The sequence below is a fragment of the Pezoporus flaviventris genome, unplaced genomic scaffold (assembly GCF_033815535.1).
Source record: "Pezoporus flaviventris isolate CSIRO_AGI_PZ_B2104156 unplaced genomic scaffold, CSIRO_AGI_Pfla_v1 ptg000034l, whole genome shotgun sequence".
NCBI classification, from domain to species: Eukaryota; Metazoa; Chordata; class Aves; order Psittaciformes; family Psittacidae; genus Pezoporus; species Pezoporus flaviventris.
This window is the reverse complement of record NW_026892582.1, coordinates 2,719,932-2,741,249: the sequence shown is the minus strand read 5'-3', so window position 1 is coordinate 2,741,249 and position 21,318 is coordinate 2,719,932. Positions and strand designations below refer to the sequence as shown.

Genomic DNA, 21,318 nt, shown 5'->3' with positions numbered 1-21,318 from the left:
CTTCCAGGTTGGTATCAGAAGATAGGTTTTGCTGAGGCAGACTGTGATCGAAAGGTGGTTTCAGGTTTAAAGCTATAGAAGTAAGTTCAAGTGACAAATGTGGGGGTTTTGTGGGTTGTTATGAAATGCCAGTACATGCAGGGCATAGATCTTCATTTTAGGCAAGGGTTTCCTTTACAGCTGTGCAGGGTATTAGTCACTCGTCTGCTCTCCCACGTGAGTCAGCTCAAAGAGCTGCCATCATGAGGCTTAGCTGGAAACTGGTATTTCAGCACTCTCCTTGCTCAAGGGCCATCACTGTGCTGCTGGGAGAGGCCACAGCAGGGTGTGAGGAGACCTACACAACTGCAAGGAACCACAAGCAGGAGTGGGGACTTGTACCTGCCCAGTGGAGGCTGCTGGATCTCACATCTCAGGTGCAAAAGGGCCAGGATCCATCTCTGCTGCATCCTCCCAGCCATTTCCTACATATTTCCTACAGTGTCCGGATACTGGAGCCAAAGGTATCAGCTTGGACTCCATTTGCAAGCTTGATTCAGCAAATCCCATCTTTCTAAACCTTTCTTTTCCCTTGCTCAAGTCCAGTCTCTCCTTCTCCTCCATGCACTTTGCTTCATAATGGCTGGGACTCAGTCACTCTCCCCATGGCACAGACTGGCTGCAGTGGTATTCCATGCTTTGATATGTGTGAATGGGATCTTGGGGTGGTGCAGGGGGTTACCCTGCTTGATGCACTCCTCATGGGGCTTTGACATGAGTGTGGGAGAGGTGGTGGTGCAAAAGCCATGAGGAGACCATTTTGGTGCTTAAACTGGTCAGTAATTTGGTGTATGCGTTCTAGGATAGTCACAAAACTGCTTAACAGGCACCACGGTTCACGTGCGATACCTGGGTGTCTGCTGCAAGTTCTTCCACCTTCCCGAACATCTACCCTGGCCCTTCCTCAGCTCACGCACATTCTGTAGGTCCTGCTGCTCTGAACTCAGTGCCCCAAACCAGCAGATGAAATAGTCTTGAAATGTCTGTCTCCCCCTTTCTTGTCCCTGCAGTGAGATTAGCTGTGGTAAAGGATGATAAACCCAGTGGCATTCATCTCACTGGAAAACGGAGGTGAAAGAAATGTTTGCTGTGTACACATAGCATGTGGCAGTGATGGAGAAAACATTTTAAAGCTGTGACGTGATGTTGCAAGCCAAATGAATGCCATCCAGGCCTGTACCTGAAGTCTGTGACCTTCTAAAGGGCACAGCTTGGCATCACAGCAGCATGTCTTCTGGAGGGGATGGGGCTGTCCAGGGAAGCCTCCAGGGTGATGACTGCTGTGGAGGCAGTGTGGCCAGAGTCATCCTCACATGCTCATGCCATGGAGCTGGCAGACCTCCTGCCAAACCTGTGCTCCTGCCTGGGGCTCCCAGGGAAAATTCAGCTTTCACAAGGGCCCTGCCCCTGTGGGTGGCTGGAAGTCCTCTTCACTCTTTGTAGAAGAATGGGGTTTGCCTTGATGTCCTTCAAAGATGATGTGAGTGGGATGGGGGGTGCTATTTGTTCCCCTACTTCTTTTCAGACACCGTCGTGTTTTGTGAGGTGCCCTCAAAGCACTCAGGAGAGCTTCTGGAAGGAAAGATGAGGGATTAGGGTAGAAAAAAATGGAAGATCCCACAGTAGACAAGGAGGGGAAATGACTGGCCATTTTTACCTCCCTGGATGTGAAATTGCTGCTCCCAGAGCACACAGCACTGGGCAGCCCTGAGGAGGGGGAGCAGGATCCTCCCTGTTCTCATTTTGAAACCACTTTCCTCTCCTCTGCCTTGTGCTTCTGCCATGCACCTTGCCAAACCTTGGAAGGTGCAGCCTGGTTGCAGAGTCATTGGATCCCATGTGTAAAAGAAGAAGTGAGGGAGGGACATGTTGAAATCAATTTTTTGACTATTTGCCTATTCCCATCCAAGAGATTGAGATAAGAGTGAGGGCAGACTGAGGCTCCAGGATTATCAAGCCAAGAGATAGGGAGACAAATGGCTAATAATACTTGCAGAGGGTCTTTTCATACCCAGTTTTCCTTTAAAGGGAAGATTATACCCTATAAGGAGGGCAATAATGCTTGTTCTTTTGGATATCTAGGTTTTTTTATTCAGCAGCACCTATAACCCTGTGCACGAGTGAACAGCCAACTATTTGTAGCAGGGGCAGACTGTAACCCCTACAGCCTGTAAGGAAAAGGGGTTTTCCTTTAGGATGAGCTGTTTTTAAAAGGAATGGAAGGGCTCAGTGCATATATATGGTACATGCTCCCAGCTAGTTACTTTGGGAGGCAGACTGACGTTGTGGGGACGACACCATCCACTCCTTTTGAAAAACAAAGTCCCTTTGCAGCTCCTGTCTTGGGGCGTCTGGGGATGTTTTGCTAGTTGTCTGCAGGTTTGGGGCATGATGTTCATAGGGATTGTTGCTACTAATCAGAAATCTGTGCTAGTTCTGGGGCTACTTTTAGGTTTTTCCTATTGTTTCTTGGACAAGGAGTAATTCAAGGTTTAAATATGATGAGATATGGGAGCTCAGTGACTATTGTTGCAGGTATTTTGCAGAGCAGTTGGTCGCTGGTAAAACCCAGGGAAGAAAAAGGATATTTGCTCCTTTTGAAGCCTGATCACCAAATAACTCCCTTGACACACGCAGAGGCTCAAGACCATACAAGCCCTGCACAGAGACCTTCTGTAGGGATCGTGCTGGCCTCTGATGGGTGGCGGGTGCTGCCCACCCTGCCAGGCTGTGCCTAAGCATTTCCCAATGGCATTACAAACCAGCCCCAACACAGTGATGGGCTGGGGAACTTCTGCACAGAAGCTGAACTTTTCCTCCCTAAAACCTGCAAAATCCCAGCACAGCAGCGTCTCCAAGCTGGAGAACAATTGCCTGATGCTTAGCAATATTTATGATTGCAGTGAATTTTATTTCTATGGCACTACAAGGAGAAGGGAGGTGAATTTGAAGATTAACTAAACTCTTACCAGTTGTTCTCTCTGTACTGGGTGAAATAAGAGATATTCCTTTGACCCCTGGTATTTTTTGTGGGCAAGAACCGGCTTGGGGATGCTGCGTCCATGTCCTGCCTTTAACTCTCTGGCTGCTCTTTGCTAGGCCAGATTTTGCTTTTGCAATCAAAGCTAAAAGCAAAGATGACAACAATCATTTTCAAATGCCATTGTGCACTTTACTCCTCTACTTCCCAGTGACAGCATTTCGCAGTGGAGCACGAGTGTGCTCCAAGGTGTGTGTCAAGGCAGAGAGATCCAGAACCGAAACCAGCTCCTCCACTGTGTCTCACTCCATCAACAAGAGAGGAGATGTTTTTAATCTCTTTGCCCAAGGTGAAGCAAATGCTAGGCGGGCTAAAATCAAGGCTGAGGCTGACAGGGCTGAGCAAGGAAGTCTGAGTGTGTCTGCTAGCATAGGGACAGGAACCTTCTTTGGGCCTCTACCACCAAACTGTGGAGTGCAGAGGAAGTGATGCTGAAGCCCAATTCATAGAATGATGGAATGGTTTGGGTTGGAAAGGACATTAGAATTCATCCAGTCCCAACCCCCTGTCACAGGCAGGGACCCCTTCCACTAGAGCAGCTTGCTCCAAGCCCCTGTGTCCAACCTGGCCTTGAACACTGCCAGGGATGGGGCAGCCACAGCTTCTCTGGGCACCCTGTGCCAGCGCCTCAGCACCCTCACAGGGAAGAGCTTCTGCCTAAGAGCTCATTTAAATCCTATCCAATAATATCTAACGTAATATCTAATAGAAATTTAATCTGAATTCCTCAGGAATACTGCTGGTTGGATAGGGCTTGGAGAAACCTAGCCTAAGGGAAGGAATCCCTGCCCATGGCAGGGGGTTGGAACTAGTTTCCAACCCAGACCAGTCTGTGATTCTACGATCCTATGAAACAGGAATCTATGAGAGTGCAGCATCACCCATGCTCATAGCCCTGCTTCACAGAGCCTGTGGCTTCTCAGCAGCCATATGCTTCTGAGGACAGTGGCAGCAGTCCAGCAGCAGTGACATGCAAGTCTCAAGTACAAGCTGATGTCCTTCCCTGAGCTGTGGGTCCGTCTACTGAGCAGTAAATGCTTGTGCAGCTCAACAGCCCTTCTGAGTTCTGGCCTGCTCTTAGTTCTGTGTGTGTAAGTACTTTGGACATCCAGGAGCAAAACAGCTTTTCCCTTGGCCTGCTGCTCTTCCTGATGCCCACTCACGCCTTCCCCCCATGTACCACCAGCACAGGCGTTTTGATAGGAATTAGCAAGGGGAGGGTGCTGCTGCAAGTCTGTGATAGGCAACTGCTCTGATTTGCAATCAGATAATGTATTTACAGAAATGAAAGCTGACAGTGAAGCACAAGTTTTTAACTCCATTTCCTGCTGCTTTTTTTTTCCTCAATAACCAACTCTGCCTGGACAGCCCGTTCAGGAAAAAGACCCTGTGCCCTTCCCCAGTGCTGTCACTGGCATCTGTCCTCAGCCCAGCCCTGCCCAGTGCACCCAGGTGCCGCAGGGGTTTTCCACCCTGCAGATTTTGCACTGGATTTCAAATCCCCTCCATCTCTTGGAGCTGAAGATGACTTCTGCTTTCTGCAGGGTGCCCATCTGTGCTCACAAGGCATGACGGATCCCAAATACACATTGGAGCACAGATGCTTCATGCTGACCCCACCCATGGTCCCCCTACACTCTTTCACTGCTGGGCTTTGTCTTCTCAGAACTGTGGCTGGCAACGTGCTCCTGATTCCTTGCTCATAAATAACAGCAAGGGCTAGCACCTTTCTTTGTTCTCATACTGCCTGTGCCATGGTGTCCCCATTGCTGAGGGCCACTGGTGCAAGATGGAGTGGTGGGAAACAGGGTCGGGTTTTCTGCGTCTTCTTGAAGGAGGCCTTTGCATGTTTCCGCTTGCTAAAATGGCCATGTGAGATAAAGTCTGTGGTTTCCTCTGAGCATGTGAGAGAGGGGGGAGAAGCAGCAGGGGCTGCAGAGCTGCAGCCGCTCTCAGCAGCGAGCCTTCCACGAGATGGATGCGGCTGGTGAGACCCCCGTGGGGACCCTCCCTGGGGAAGAGAACCCCGAGGTAGGTGCTTTTGACCCGGGGTGCTGGGGAGTGTGTTCGGGGTGTGACTGCTCCAAGGAGGGGATTGTGGCTGCTATGGCTGGGGGACACCAGGGTGCAGAGCTGGGTGCTGAGGCTGTAAAAGGAGAACAAGAGAAGAGGGGCCTAGCCCGTGTCCCAGCAGGGATGTTTTTCAAGGGCGAGCAAGGAGTGGGGGTGGGGAGGTGGGGGCACCATAGTCATGCAAATGTACAACCAAGGGCTGTGCTGGGGGTTGGCTGCGGTTCTGTGTCAGCACTTAGCATCCCATCCCCGCTTAGCTGGGCTACAGCTTCCCAGCCCCTCCCAGCCCCTCTGGCTCCCTGCTGCCAGCAGATGCCCTGAAGTCCCGCTCTCACCCAACCCGACCGACTGCCTCTGCAGCGGCCAGACAGACAGCATCCCCGTGTCTGCCCCTACGGAGATGGGACCCACAGCCCTGCACAACACTGCTGGGACCATGCCCACGTGGTGATCTGTCTTGGCTGTGTATTCCCCCCACCAGGGACTTGCTCCTTCTAAGGGATAAGATGAGAGAGCTGGGCTTGTTCAGTGTGGAGAAGAGAAGGCTCCTTAAGGGGAGAACTTAAAGCAGCTCCAGTGCCTAAAGGGGCTTCAGGAAACCTGGAGAGGGGCTTGGGACAAGGGCCTGTAGGGACAGGCCAAGGGGAATGGCTTTAACCTGCCAGAGGGGAGACTGAGATGAGCTCTTAGGCAGAAGCTCTTCCCTGTGAGGGTGCTGAGGCGCTGGCACAGGGTGCCCAGAGAAGCTGTGGCTGCCCCATCCCTGGCAGTGCTCAAGGCCAGGTTGGACACAGGGGCTTGGAGCAAGGTGCTCCAGTGGAAGGTGTCCCTGCCCGTGTCAGGGGTTGGAGCTGGAGGAGCTTTAAGGTCCCTTCCAACCCAAACCATTCTATGATTCTAAGTGTCACTGTCTCTGCAGCTGAGCTGGCCTCCTGCACTGGTGGCACTGACACAGCAGCGGGCAGGGGGGATGTTGGTGGCTGTATCCAGACCTAGATTTAAGCAACACTCCTGGATTTGAGCTGGGCCTTTGTCACGGGGATTAGCAGCAGTAAATACATCCTGGTGGCCCAGCTCAGCTTTATCTTAACCAGACCCATGCACATATGGGCAAGCACAAAGCAGAATCCACAGCGGCTGTCCCCACTGGCAGAAAGGAGCAACATGGAGCTATCCCCAAAATCAACAGTGATTCCTCCCCCTGACTTCTTGGGCTACTCCTCTGCTGGGCAAGGACCAGCAGCAGAGAAATAATAAATTCCTTTTTTCCTCTTGCCCCAGCAACCCTGCTTGTGGGGCAGCATTGCCCACAGGGATGCAGAAGGATTTGGGATGGAGCCAAGTCCACTGTGCCCCAGTGTAGGCAGGATGGTGCTGGGTGCAGGAAGGGCCCTCAGGGGTACAATAGGTTCCCCCTTTCACAGGAACTGTTGCAGCCCTTGGCACCAACCAGAGGTAGAAGGGGTCCTGGAGCAGGTGGGAGAGAAGTAACTCAAGGGTTAAACTCGCTGGGGGTAGGAGAGTTGAATTTAGTCCAGATGGCTGGGGGATTATGCCAGCTTTAGATTTGCCATAAGCAAATGTAACCGCTCCAGCTCAGGATTGTGGGGGATTCTAAGGTCATTTTGGGGCCTGGGCTGACCCACAGGTAGGGCTTATCCACCCATCACCCAAGCACAGCTGGGGATGTGCTTGGCATGTGTTCCTCGGCACAGAAAGGGCCAAACTCATTTCAGAAATTTCCATTACATTCTTTGGCATTGCACCCTTGCGCTCCCAGTGGCCCCAGCACTGGGAGCCATAAAGGGTAGCACAGAGGCACCAATTCCCTTCTCTTTGGCTGTGTCACCTGGCTCATGGCAGTGGCAAAGTTACCATCACCCAGCCAGGTGCTCTGCCAGCTGGTGGCTGAATCCAGATTGTGGTTAGAGAAGCAGGATGGGCTCAGCCTCTGCATTGGGGAGGCAGCAGGGGGTGAGGATGGGCTGAGAGTTGGGGTTTGCCAGAGAATAGGGTATTTTTGGAAGAAGTGGTTTGATCTCCTGGATGGATCCATGTGGAGCCAAGATGAGTAGGAGGTGACATTTGAGGTGGGGGACAACAGGGGCTGTGTGGGCAGCAGGACCTCTGCTCAGCCCCGGGGTTGCATGCCGCTGGAGCCGCAATGTTGTGCAATTTAACTGCCTTTTGGAAAGCAAATGCTATTGCTGGTCATGCTTCAAGTAGGGAATGGACCTTCAGCTCAACAATAAGTACCAGTGCACTGTTGCAGCAGCACCCATTTTTTAGGCAAGCGAACTCGTCATAAATCCCAATGGCTTTTTGAAGTTGCTTTGCCTATAGCTGTCTTGCCCAGCCTGTAGCTCCTCACCATGCTTTGTCCACTTGCCTTCTCCCTTGGCTCGTTTTCTCTCCAGCCTGGTCCTGATGGGCCTGGCCAGGCCAGTGAGCAGCTCTGTGGGGCAAGAGGTGGGAAGCTGGCTTTTAAAGCCTCCTATTGGTCCCCTCAAGTTGCCATCTTTGCTGCCCCCTCCTTAATTAACAGGGCTTGGGAGTAAAGTCCCCATGCTGCCCTGACAGGTGGTGATGAAGGAAGTGATTCCTCAACCACAGGGTTCCTGCAGGGTGTCACAGCATCCTTTGGGGCATCCCAACCCAATGGGCTGCAGGTGATGCCCCATTCTGGCTGCCGTGCCCAGCTGCTATTTCCTTCTAAAACCACCCTCTACTGTGAGACCTGACAAGAAACCTCTCTGTTTCTCTTCTTTCTCTAGATGGATCTGTCCCACCGGCTCTCAAAGAGAGAGGTACAAATATGAATATGGGCCCACCGTGGTCTCCCTGGGTGGCACTGGAGGGGGTGGTAGTGCTGCAGAAGCTTGGGGACATGGCTCAGCTCCTGAAGATGCTCCCCATGGACTCCACTTGGTGGTCAGGCAGGGCTGAATGCCAGGAGGGAGGTGGCAGGGCCCAGTGGGAGCTGGCAGGGGGGACACCCCGTTAATCTTGAGGGGTGAATGGAGAAAGTCCCTGCTGGCCTGGCCCCAGGCAAGGTGTTGGCACCCCCCTTGCAGCTGACCCTGCTCTATGAGGAGGTCCTCTACACCATCCGGCACCGCTTGGGCAAGCCTGAGCACCACCATGTCATGGATTCCCAGGAGCTCTATGCCTACGTTCAAAAGGTAATTCCCCACCTCCCTGACGGGGTCCCCAAAACCTGTCCCTGACATAGAATCATAGAATAGTTAGGGTTGGAAAGGACCTTAAGATCATCAAGTTCCAATGGGCAGGGACACTTCACACTAAACCATGCCACCCAACGCTCTGTCTAACCTGGCCTTGAACACTGCCAGGGATGGAGCATTCACAACCTCCCTGGGCAACCCATTCCAGTGCCTCACCACCCTTACAGTAAAGAGCTGCCTCATATCCAAACTAAACTTCCCCTGTTCAAGTTTTAACTTACTACCCCTTGTCCAATCACTACAGTCCCTAATGAAGAGTCCCGCCCCAGCATCTTTGTAAGGCCCCTTCAGACACTGGAAGCTGCTCTGAGGTCTCCACGCAGCTTCTCTTCTCCAGGCTGAACAGCCCCAGCTTTCTCAGCCTGTCTTCATACAGGAGGTGCTCCAGTGGCCTCCTCTGGACTTGTTCCAACAGTTCCATGTCCTTTTCATGTTGAGGACACCAAAACTGCACACAATGCTCCAAGTGAGGTCTCACAAGAACAGAGCAGAGGGGCAGGATCACCTCCTTCCACCTGCTGGTCATGCTTCTTTTGATGCAGCCCAGGATACGGTTGGCTTTCTGGGCTGCGAGCGCACACTGCAGCCAGCTCACGTTCATTTTCTCATCGAGCAGCACCCTCAAGTCCTTCTCCACAGGACATGTCCATCCTCCCAGTGGAAGAGGATGGTGGGGGACACTCAGAGGAATTTTTTAAGAAGCATCTTGAAAGACATAGCAGCAGCATCTAGCTGGAGGGCTGGGAAAGCTTGTGGCTGAGCAATATTAGGCTTAGGGAGAAATATTTGTCTTGGACTCAGAATGGTGGGAAGAAGACTTTCCCTGAAGAGCTTTCAATTGGCAAAGAGCAGCCCTTCTGCTGGGCTCTTTGCTGCTCTCTTCTCACCTGGAGCTGCCGCTGCCTCCCAGGGAGCAAACGGAAGCCCTTGGCTGCTCTACAGCTACCGTAAACAGGGCAGCATCCATTACCTGGTATCTACATAGGCTTTTGGCATGGATGAAGAGGAGCACAGTGTCATCATGCAGCAGGTCAAGGAACTGGAGGTATGCAGCAAGACAGTGCCTCCCCAGTGTGCTGTGACCTGGGGGGGGGAAGTTCCTGCAGTGGGATGGTGCTGGGGGGCTGCAGCGTCTTTTGGCCCCTGTGCTTGGGCATTGGGGTATGGGTTGCCCTGGGCTGTGCTGGGGGAGTCACTTGGGAGCTGTTTGCTGGTCTGAACAGCAGCTGCTGGCGTGCGCGTGCATGAGCCTCTGCTTCCTCACAGCGCTGTTGACTCCCACATTATTTTATTTTTTTTTCTTACTCTTCCAGAGCCCAATTTTCTGCCTGAAAGCAACCGTGAAGGAAGCCAAGGGGATTTTGGGTAAAGATGTCAGTGGTAAGTGGAAATGAATGGGTGTCCCATTGGAAAAGGGGCAGGCACTGCTCCAGACGGGGACTTGCATGCCTCCATCCTCGCAGGGTTCAGTGACCCTTACTGCCTGCTGGGCATCAAGACCAAGAGCCAGGAACTTGCCAACCCTGACCACAAGAAGCGGATGAAGGCTGTGGTCAAAGACCTCATCCCTGAAGACCAGATCCATCGCACACAAGTTATAAGCCAGACCCTCAGCCCGGTGTGGGATGAGACATTTATCCTGTAATCTGCCACCCCTTGGCTTTGCTCACTGGGGAGATGAAGGGGGGGAGGTTTCACTACTCACCCCAACCAGGAACTCCTAGGGCAATGTCCACTGGGGCTTGCCAGGCTTCTGATCTGACCTATGCAGCAGATCCAGGGAGGTGAAAAGCAAAAGCAGTCTCTCAGGGCTCTCCCATGACTTTCCCAGGCTGTGCAGGGTGGTTTCAGGGTCTCCCCCAGCCTGCCTGTAATTCCCAGTTGTCCTGTCTGCTTGCTGCCAGTTCCTTGGATGCTGCTTGAGTAACAGCATCCCACTGGTGCCTTGCAGGGAGTTTGAAGACATGGAGACAGCCAGCTTCCACCTGGACATGTGGTGAGCAGCAACCACCCTCAGGCCAGCAACCCTGACCCCCAACCCTGAGCAGGGTTCTGCCTCCTGGGAGGGTCCCTGGGATGGTTCTTCAACCTGCTCCTTTTAAAACCCCCAGAAACCAGCTGGGAAACCCTTTCCCTGTCACTGGCTGCTGGAGTAGTGCACAGCTCAGGATGCGACCAGCATGAGCAAAGTGTATCCAGGCTGGCTTTGCCCAGGCAGGGCTGATCCTGACCCCTGATTTTATTTATGGGAAGAAGTCACATGTTTGCACATTTTGGCTAGACACCTGGTTTTGGGAGATGGTCTTAATTCCAACACATTTCCCCCTCCAAGCACCTTCTTTCTTCCACCATCTTTGGAGGGCCCTGAAGGGTTTTGCAATTGCTTGAATTTCCTCCTTTCCCATGTTGGGTTTCCCTGCTCACAGGGACTCGGACATGGTGGAGTCAGTGCGGCACAAGCTGGGGGAGCTGACAGACCTCCATGGCCTCAAACGGTTGGTGCTAATGGTCCTAATGGCTGATGAAGGAAAAGGGTTTGGAAAATGCTTAAAAATTGTTTTTGGAAAGAGGGCTGGAGGGTGGCAGGGCTGTCACCCTTCCTCACCTTAACCAGTGACTTTTCACAGTCACACACATCCTTGTTCATGGCTTTCAGGATCTTTAAAGATGCTCGCAAAGACAAAGGGCAGGATGATTTCCTGGGGAATGTGGTCCTTCACCTGAAGGTGAGCGCTGCCATGCATCCTCTGCTCCAAGTGACTCCCCATGTGCCTCTTTAAACCTCCCAGATCTGGGCAGGATCCAAGCCCTGTGGCTACACTGAGCATACTCGGGATCCTAGCTTAGAGCCACAAACTGATGCCAGGTCCCTCAGTTTGGAGGCAGGTGCCCTGGCCATCAATTACTCAAGCTCAGTGATGACATATCATTTAGTTTTAATCCAATATTAGTGTTATCTTATACACCATCTTTCTATTCTATTAATGCAGTGGGACCTCATCCTGGATTGGAATCCTTCCCCTGGGAAGGCTGCCTGGGGCTTCACCTTTGTCTCTGTTCAAGCAGGATCTGCACTGCTGGAATGACCGATGGTACCAGCTGGAGCCACGAACGGAGACGTACCCAAACCGGGGACAGTGTCACCTGCAGTTCCTGCTTACACACAAGAAGGTAGGAGGGGATGGGGAGGGGGGTCCCTATCCATGCCTTGGCAGGATGGGGTAGCTGCCTGTCCCTTGGACTCTATCTTGGGGTCGCAGATCCCTGCTCCACAACCAGAGGTGCCAACACCAGTGTTTCCATGTGCTGTAAAACATCTTGAGCTTCCCCTGAGCTGCATGCCAGCAAGGGTGCCTTGGTCCTCGTGCAACTGCACCACTTGGCTCAGCTTCAGGTGGGGCAATCTGGCCCCATGCTTTTTGGGTTCCTGTGTCCCACTCTCTGACTGCATCTCTGCATCTTCAGGCCGTTACGGTTATTGCTTCTATGCCTTGTGTCTTTTCAGAGGGCCACCACGAGCAGTCGAACACAGCCAAGCTACACTGTCCATCGCCGCCTCCTGCAGCAGCTGGTGTCCTATGAGATCCTTCAGCACCAGGTATTGAGTGGGAGAATCCCTCTGGCAGCTGGGCTGCGGTGAGAGTTTCTTTTGGAGCCCATCACACTTAACACCTTGCTGCAGTGTGATGGGAAGGAGGGTCATGATGATGCCTGCCTGTGCTTAGCATTCTTACAGGGCACCCATTCCACCTGTGGGCCTGCAAACACACCCTGCCTTGGTGCCTGCTCCCCTCCTTGCTCAGTCCAGCTTGCTCCAGGACTCACCACCCTCCCTTTGCATCCTTGCAGGCCGGCAGCATTGACTGGGGTGGAGAGCTGAGCAGGCATGCCAGCACCGTGCTGTACCTGCATGCCACGCAGAAGGATCTCTCTGACTTCCACCAGGTCATAGTGTGAGTACCCCATGCCCAGGGAGCCACGATGCAGCATGAGGGTCAAGGACTCTGACAGCTCCCCTGGGCATTGTGTGACTGCAGCTGGAACCTCCAATGAGCTCTGGTGGTGCCCCCTGCCCTGAACAGGACCAGGGGAACTGGGTACCACGCATGCAATCCAGCTGTAGCCAGGGTGGGGGGAGCCTCACGCTAGCCCCTGAGTGTCCACCAGCCCTGGGGGCTCAGCCCAGCCTCTCCTTTCCCCCTAGGAGGTGGCTGGCATACAGCAAGCTCTACCAGAGCCTGGAGTTCAACAGCAACTGCCTGCTCCATCAGATCACCAGCATTGAGTACCAGTGGGTACAGGAGCGCCTGAGGCCAGAGCAGGTGAAGGGGGCTCTGGCACCATGCAGGGGGCAGAGATCAGGGGAATGTGCCCCATGCACCCAACCCCATGCCTCTCCTCCCAGCTCCCATGGCCATTTCCATCCCTGTGCTCCAGAAAGGGCAGGACCTTGTGGGCTACAGGAGTTCTGGGGTGTCTGCAGGGCATTTCTGAGGAGAACCAGCCTCAGGAACCAGGACAACCCAGGCTCAGGGAGCCCCTTTGCCCCAGAAGTTTGTCTCCCCTGTCCATGCATAAGCCTTTACTCTTTGCACTGACATCCCCCCTCCTCCATCACTGCTATCAAGTCAATCACAACCCTCTACAAGACCTAAATATGACCCAATTCTTACTTTACCCAGCCCATGAGTTTTCCCAGAGCATGCCAGCAGCTGCTGAGACTCTGAATTTTTCAGGCATAGCAACGAGGTTTAAGTACAAAGCTCAATTCAGAGAAGTTACTGGAGGCATTGGGGTTTCCCACCCCTAGAGCATGCTAGAAAGGAACAGGAGACACCAGCTCCCTCCATCACAGTGTCATGGTCCTGCCAGCATCTCTTGTCTGCCACTAAGGTGGACAGCACATGTTTCCTTCCTTCTCCCCAGAAAGCAGAGGTGGCCGAGTCCTTCCAGTCCTTGCTGACTTATGGGGTCTCCCTCATTCGGAGGTACCGCATCATTTTCCCGCTTTCTGTCCCAAGGTCCACAGAGAGACTCCAGTCCCTGCTCCGGTGAGTTGAGCACCAGTGCCAGCTGTGCATGGGGTCCTATGGCTTAGCCCCCATGATGGACAAGCCTGTAAGCTTCAGCAAAAACCTACATGAACCCTTTCTGCCCCCTTCTAGGCTGCTGTGGCACTTGTTCTGTCTTGTCCCTCATTCTGGGCTCTCTGTGGTGGTTGGTGCTGGGAGGGGAAGATCCACTTGGGTAGGGTTCTTGGGGAGAGAGTTCGTGGTTTCTGAGGGACTGGTGCTGGGTTTCACTTCAGGTTCTTGCTTTGCAGAGTCCTGGTCCAGATGTGCAAAATGAAAGCTTTCCATGAGCTGTGCACGCCCAGCCCCAAACTCCCCCACATGGTCTTCACAGCGCTGAAGGTAGTGGGACCAGGGTCTCACCCTCCCAGTCCTGGGCAAGTGGGACCCTGCACACTGCCCATGCAAAGCCACATGGACCACCATGAAGGAGGGAAATACCTGCCCCTCTTCAACTTGATGGTCCCAGCCTGGGGTTACAACCACATGGGGCTGGGTCCTGCCACACCAGGGGACAGAGGGAGTGAAGGGGGTGGCAGAGCTGGCTTTGCTCCTCCTGCTTCCCTGCCATCACACCATGATTCCTTTCTTGCCAGTCAGGCACAACAGAGTGGTTCCATATGAAGAAGCAGCATCTCAAGCCCATGGTGAAGGTCAGTTCTCATCTCTGCCTCCCTGACATAAGGAACAGTTTGCTGGGTAGGGGGTGGGAGTCCCAAGGCAGTGGGAAGAGAAAACTGAGACGAGGCTTCTCCAGTTTTCTGATTCATCAAGGCATTTGGGTTTCCAGCTTAAAAATACCATGAGCCATGCTATCTGCAGCTGCCAGGGTGCCTTGGGGGTTAAGGCCTTGTTGCAATGCTCAGAAGAGGTGGTCCCCAGAGCAGCCATGCAAACACATGATGACATTGAATGTTATCAACAACTGGTGCTTAGTGGATCTAAGGATAGATTGCTACCTCACGAAAAAAAAACATACAAATAAAACAGATTAGAACAGAGCTCAGGTCATCTCAAAATAACTGAGCATTGAAAAGAAGCTGTTCTTTCCTTTGCAGAGCATGGAGGAGAACGGCAAAGCCTTGTCCAGACTCCTCCTGGAGGTGTTAGGAGATCTCCAACAGTGCCAGAAAATCTGGAATAGATTTTTCATCAGGTAGGTTTTGGAGCTTGATCCCCCCCATCCCTGGGGTGAAGAGCAACAGGACACTTTGATGCCTCATTCCTTGGTTCTTGGGCTCCACAGATAGTATCTGTGGTCCCAACTTTGCTTCTTAGACCTGTACTGTCCTTGCCATTATGGAATGGGCATGGCCTAGGAGGGTTTGCTCGGCTGGAGCCAGGAGGCTCCTGATTCCCTGTTTCTCTCTTGCAGCACCTTGAAGTTGAATCTCTTCTCCATCGCCTACCTGGAGCTGGAGAGGCTGGTGAGCAAGGCTGGGCTGCTCTGCACTTGTAGGACTAATGTTGAAAGCAAGGCAGAGGTTTATGGCCACCCTTCACATAGCAAATGGTTGTTGCAAGCCTGGAAAGGGAGCAAGCCGGGGAAACTCTCCATCTTTCCCTGTGAGCCCTGTGAGCCCAAGACTACCATCTGCTTACTTGACCTAATGAATCTCCGGAAATGCCACCCAAAAGGAAGAGGAGTTCCCTGAGCTGATCCTCACCCATGGCTCTGCAGAGCCTCAGCCAGACCAAGCCTTCCTGGCTGGACCCTCACTAACAACTGTCTCCATTCCATTGCTCACTACCAGGTTGCGGAGCATGTCCAGGAGCAGCTACGCGAGGTCAACAGCAGTATGTCCAAACCCACAGCCGAGAGCCTTTTCCAGCTCTATATGAACCTCCAGGAGCTTTATCGGATGAAGGACTTCCTCCCAGAGAGGTATCCAACCCAGGGAGAGGGAATGAGCAGTTTACTGAGAGGAACTCTAAATCCTTCCAATTCACCTACATCAGTAATTACACACAAGGCAGACAGGGCTGTTGGTGTCTGGTGTTGATATGAGCATCACCAGAAGGATTTCAGGCCCTTCTGTGAGTGGGCCTGATGGAGACCTCAACTTCCAGACAAGTGGAGGTTTCTCCTTAGCATGTTGCTACGTGCTGCCTCCACCGCAGGTCAGTTTCTTGTATGCAAGAGCAAGGAGGGCTGATGGTCTGTGCTACTGCTGTGCAGTTGGAGAAGCTGCTGCCTTCATCCACAGGGATGGACCTCTGGCTCTGAACAATTTCCACCAGTGGTTCAAGGAAGGTGTTCCCCAGTGGCTGCAGAAGGCCTACACCATTGCTCTGGAGAGGGCACAGAGAGCTGTCCAAATGGACCAGGTAACCCAGGGAGGAGGAGAGCATCTCCCTGCATCCTCTGGGGACACTTCAGCTCTCTCCATACCTTTCTGTGGCACCTGGCTTATGGCATTGAGACCACCACATAGGTGCCTCTTGAAGCCCAGGAGCAGGCTGGTTCCTCTCACAAACAAATAACAAAGGATGGGGTGTCATGGAGCAGTTGATCCCACCCATGCCCCTTCCCCTGTCACTCTCTGGCAGCCTGAGCAAGCTGATGATCATGCATTTGGGCCATGCTGTGAGCACCCATGCTTCTCTTCTGACCTTTCGGAAGAGGGGAGGGAAGGCAGCCATGGGGCAGTGGGCTCCTTGCCCCACTCTTCAGTGTGTTCCAACAATGCTGGGTGGAGTACAGTGGAGGACTCAGTACAGGGAGCTCAGGCTACTTCTTCTGTCCTCATCTCCTCCACTCTCCAAAGTGATGGCATTGGGATATATGGGAAGGGATGATGGGCCCCAAAGTAAAGGAGCAGCTCTCCTTATGTCGGATGGCTTCTTTCAATACAAGCCAAGTTGCATTTATTTTCTCTGCTCCCTCAGCTGACACCCTTTGGGGAGCACAACAAGCACAGCACTTCCACTGTTGACCTGTCCACCTGCTATGCCCAGATTGTGAAGACCTGGCAGCAGATCAACTGGCCAGACCCTGAGGAAGCCTTCATGATCATGGTGAAGCTTGTGGAGGTTTGTACACCAGGCCCTGCCAGCAAATACCATGCTCACGGACATCAGCAGAGTATCTTCTGCTCTTGGAGAACTGTCTCTAAGAATGGGGCCGGTGTCCCATGTTAACGTGGTGGGGTCCCCTGACCCCATGCTGCCCAGCTCAGTCTTGTTGGCTTCTTCTCTATCCCACAGGACATGTGTAGAATTGCCCTGATGTACTGCCGGCTCATCAAGGGGAGGGCTGAGGCTCTGTCGCAGCACAAGCAGAATGAGGGTGAAGAGGCCAACAGGGTTGGTATTGGGTCAGGGTCCTGTGTAGGGAGAGACAGGATTTGGCCATGGTTTCTGGGCAAAAAAAAAAAAAAGAGATGAGCTGCTGAGCATCCAGCCAGCATCCCACGTTTGGGTTTCACAGAGATTGGTTGGCCCCTGATATAGCCACAATCCTGGAAAATCAGGAGGGAAATGATGCGAGCAGGGGTAGCAGGATGAGAATGGGGAATGGGAATAGTGATGGAGATAGGACTGGGCATGGGGGGATGCACCAAGGGGTGTGGGACACCCTGAAGCAGATCCGTTTTCCGCAGCTCTGCATCGTGGTGAACAACATCAAGCAGCTGCGGCTGCTGATCCTGAAGCTGCCATCGCAGCTGGACTGGGTGCAGCTGGAGCAGCGCACGGGAGCCGTCATCGACCGGCAGCAGATCCAGCATACGCTGCACAACCAGCTCGACAGCACCATCTCCTGCCTGGATCACGAGGTCCAGGAGGTGGTGCAAACCCTGGCCACCAAGGTAACCACCTGCCACTGGCTCCCCTTGGCCCTTGCCTGGCCCAAAAGTGGGGAGATTTTACCCAAGGGGGCCTGGAGCCCATAATGCTCCTGGGATGGAGATAAGAATGGGCCTGTGCATGGAGAGGCTCTTGCAGAGAGTAAAGCCCAAGAGCCTCTGTGCATTTCTCCCTGGCAGCTGGAAAAGGGCATTGCCAGACACATCCAGGAGCTCTCATCTTCTAATGACACCAGGGAGCCTGAGGATGTAAGTACCTGGCCCAGTTCCTCCCAGACCATCTCTTTTGGGCAGCCATGAATAACTTTTGCCTACTTGGTAGAGACCCCTGTTACCCTTCCCCAGCTCTCCCTGCCCCACACCTGGGGCACAAGTCACACCACCAATGTGGCCCAAACATCCAAATGCTGACATTTGATGTCCAGCAGGACCAGACAGGGCACAGCCTGCCCATGTCTTCACTGCGGGAGGGAGCCCTGGACCCTCCCCTTCCCTTCTGGCTCCAGCCAGCAGTGCTCTGCCCCTCTCCCCACTGTGATCTGCTGGATATGCCCCTCCATGCCCTCCCCAATGCTTCTCTCATCTCGCTGCAGGCCATCATCCCCCTCATGAAGTTTCTGGAGTCAGAGCTGCAGTATCTCAATGAGCATCTGGTCCAGGAGAACTTTAAAAGGTGATCAGGGCACTGGGGATGCAGGTCTTGGGAACCTCCCGCTCTGGGCTGGCTGCTCAGCCCTGGGGGATAAGCCCGTTCTCTCCCGGGCTTTGCAAAGCCCCTCAGCTGAGGACTAACCTCCCCAACTCATCCCCTGGGATCCCTCACAGTCTTCCTTCCTTGCCCCTGCAGCCTCCTCACTCTCCTCTGGCATCACACCTTGGCCGTGCTGTCAGCAGCCGTGGGGCAGCAGGTCCCCTCAGCCCAGTGCTACAAGAAGCTGCACTGTGCCCTGAAGGTACCAACGGGGGAGCTGCGGAGTCCCTGGCCGGGCTGGCTGTTTGGCTGCTGACTAACACCATCCTTCTCACCAGAGCCTGGAGCTGTGCTTCCATGCCGAGGGCTGTGGACTGCCGCTGGAGATGCTCCACACAGCAGTCTTCCAGGTACAAGGTGCTGGCGATAGCTGGGGAGGGGGTCCCCAGGCGTTTCCTTTGGGTGGTCTCCAGTGATGACATCCCTGCACTGTGGACCTGTTGTGTGTTTGACTGTCACCTCTCATCCTCCCTGCAGTCGCTGGACACCCGCCTGGACCTCTGCTCTGCCACCAGCCGCAAACTCATCCAGAAATACTTCAGCAACAGGATCCAGCAGCAAGTAGGAGGCAGGATGGTGCCCCCAGCTCCTTCCTACATCCCACCCTTGCACATGCAAGGCTGCCTGGCACAGCCTGCCTGTGAAAAGGTGGGATTTACCCACCATCCTCTCAGTCCTGGGGCTTTTTAGGCTAGTTTTGCCCCAGTGGCAGAATGGAGAGAGCTCAACTGCATCCCAGAGAATGCCCATCACCCCCTCTACCCCAAAGTGCCTGCTCACCCTCCACCAGACACTGGGTATCCCCTCCATTAAGCACCTTATTCTTGTACCCCCCACTCAGCTGGATGCCAGCTCGGAGAAGTATGGGGCTGTGACCATCAAAGCACTGTACTGCCCTTCGGAGCAGAAACTCCATGTGGAAGTCCTCAATGCTGTCAACCTCATCCCTTTGGACTCCAATGGTGAGTAGGGTGGGCTGGGGAGACCCACCATCTTGGGAGCTCCTGCCCCTGGGTAGGAGAGTTGCTGGCAATGTTTGGATTAATGGGACTCTCTCTTGAGTTGCTTTTGCATTCGAGGAGGTGGGTTTGAGAAAGAAAGGAGGTTATTGCACTGGTCTGGGGTGGTCCAGTGGGATGAGGCAGGCAGGACACACATCCCACTGCCTTCAGTTTGCAGGACAAGCTAGCAGCCAGGGCAGGTGGATTTTTTCCATCATGCAAACCATGTCTCGGCCCCAAAAAACTATGCCAGGGTGACAAGAGCTAGTGTCCCAGGGTGGCTGTCATTTGGGGAGGTCTCCAGGAGAGGTCACTCCTCTTGCAGCCACCTGTGGGGTAATCAGGGTTGGGGAAGTTCTTGCATCCTCCCAGGGGCTGGGCTGGGTGGCAGCAGGAGGGACCTAACATCTTCTCCACACTAGGCTCCAGTGACCCCTTCGTCCAACTCACCTTGGAGCCCCGGCATGAGTTCCCCGAGGTGGTGGCCAGGGCCACCCAGTGCAAGAGGAATGAGCGGCACCCCCTCTTTGATGAAGCCTTTGACTTGTATGTAGGGGCTGACATCCCCGGCCCCCCTCCTCCCCCAATCCCCTCTGCTCCCCAAGCTTCAGCTGAGCTTCGGCTATGGGACTGCTGCTCTGGGAACTGGGTCCTGTCCTGGGATTTCACCCCCTGCTCAGCTGTGGGATCCCACGGTGAGAGCTGGGCTAGGGGCACCCTCAACACCTGGGTCCCACAGGATAGTGTGGGGCTGAAGGGGTTGAGGTCAGTGCAGGGAAGCAGAGGGGAGCATCACAGTGGAGAAGCCTGTGGAGACCTATTTGGTCCCTGGAGGGAAGGCTGAATTCTGTGATGTGATGGTCCCTGCATCCCATCTCCCTGCAGCTTGATCCCTGCTGAGAAGTGCCGGCAGGAGGGTGCCTGCCTTCTCCTGACCGTGTTTGACTACGACATGCTGGGGGCCAACGACCTGGAGGGTGAAGCCTTTTACCCCCTCTGCCACCTGCCTGGCCTCAACACCAATGAGGACCCTGCTGATGCAGGAAGGGTGCCCCAGACCCGCCTCCCTCTCACACACCCCAAACCCAGTGGTACGTGGAGCCACTGCCGAGCTGAGACCTCACCAGCCCCACAGCATGAGGAGGGGCTGCAGTGAGCATCTCCCACCACCGCTCCCCTCCTCTTTGGCAGGAGATGAGATTCTCCAGCTGCTGGAGTCCAGGAAGGGGGACAAAGAGGCTCAGGCCTTTGTTAAGCTCCGCAAGCAACGAGCCAAGCAGTCCAAGGAGACAGAATGAGGCAGAGGAAGAGGGGCCTGAAATGAGGGGCTCCAGCCAATGGGACCCCTCTAGAATTTTCCTGGTTCTGGGGCTAGAGCCATCTGCAGGGACCAGGAGTGAGAGGGGGTCCCTGTGCCCTGCAAACCTTCCCAGCATTCACCTCTCCCCCACCCTTGGGTAGCTCCTGTGAGGCTGGGGAGGGTGTACCTGGTATTTCAGGGCATTTCTTTGCCTGTCTGGACTAGCGACAGTACTCCAGGGATGGGAAATTGTCTGGCTGTCCCTGCCCACCCCCTCTTTAGCTAGTCACTGCTGGTACCACATCTTGTGGCCATGTCCCAGAAACTCCTGTCTGCAGCATGGGGTCAGGGCAAAGTAAAGGCATCATCATTTATTTGGGGTGTGGACAACCAGTGGCCAAACCTGCTTTTTCTCTTTTTTTTTTTTTTTTTTCCCTTTTCATCTATTCTTTTCCCTCTTTTTTCCCATGGCATGGATCAGCCTCTAATTTTAAATTAAAAACTTCAAAGCTCATGTGTGATCTGAGTCTGTGCAGGGAGTGCTTTAGGTGATGGCCCTGTGCTGGACAGAAGCTGTGGCAGTAGCGTGGCAGGGTGGGTCAAGGCATTGGGGTAAGGTGAGGGCTCCCATCCTTGATGGGGTTAAGCCAGGAAGAGGCAGCTGGATGCAGGGTTTCAGAGGGAGGACATGGCACATGAATGAACTTGTCCAAGTTTCCCACTGAAAAGAGGATGGGGAGCTGCAATGGTGCTGAGGCAGGCACCACCGGGAAGGAGCTGGACTAGCACCAGGAGGCAGCAGGGTGCTGCACCCCGGAGCCAGCAATGCCTGGCCTGGTGGGCACTTGTTCCTCCCCTCCCAGCCTTGGCTGGTCCCTGCAGGTATCAAGTCTTTTGTGGATTGGAAGGGACCTTAAAGCTCCTCCAGCTCCAACCCCTGCCACGGGCAGGGACACCTTCCACTAGAGCAGCTTGCTCCAAGCCCCTGTGT

The 21,318-nt window shown here is 53.9% G+C and overlaps 1 protein-coding gene across 3 annotated transcripts; it reads left to right on the top strand.

Annotated features, from left to right (window-relative positions):
- Window positions 1–200: 200 nt before the first annotated feature.
- UNC13D (unc-13 homolog D) lies at window positions 201–20,762 on the top strand. Of its 3 annotated transcripts, none has more exons than XM_061462008.1 (32): window positions 201–503; window positions 7,927–7,959; window positions 8,227–8,334; window positions 9,383–9,442; window positions 9,711–9,777; window positions 9,861–10,038; window positions 10,349–10,393; window positions 10,824–10,892; window positions 11,054–11,123; window positions 11,464–11,568; window positions 11,903–11,995; window positions 12,247–12,350; window positions 12,602–12,719; window positions 13,324–13,448; window positions 13,721–13,811; window positions 14,066–14,122; window positions 14,528–14,625; window positions 14,845–14,896; window positions 15,224–15,354; window positions 15,677–15,797; window positions 16,359–16,502; window positions 16,677–16,775; window positions 17,072–17,278; window positions 17,456–17,524; window positions 17,869–17,948; window positions 18,123–18,228; window positions 18,305–18,376; window positions 18,504–18,587; window positions 18,868–18,988; window positions 19,450–19,573; window positions 19,913–20,118; window positions 20,219–20,762. In XM_061462008.1, exons 1-32 carry the CDS (start codon window positions 243–245, stop codon window positions 20,323–20,325), a joined length of 3,405 nt encoding a protein of 1,134 aa, XP_061317992.1. In that variant the 5' UTR covers window positions 201–242; the 3' UTR covers window positions 20,326–20,762. The 3 variants fall into 3 exon arrangements, with proteins under 3 accessions (XP_061317992.1, XP_061317993.1, XP_061317994.1); XM_061462009.1 differs by lacking the exon at window positions 201–503 and adding an exon at window positions 4,900–5,110; XM_061462010.1 differs by lacking the exon at window positions 201–503 and adding an exon at window positions 4,901–5,110 and having other exon boundaries at window positions 20,222–20,762.
- The last annotated feature ends 556 nt before the right edge of the window (window positions 20,763–21,318 follow it).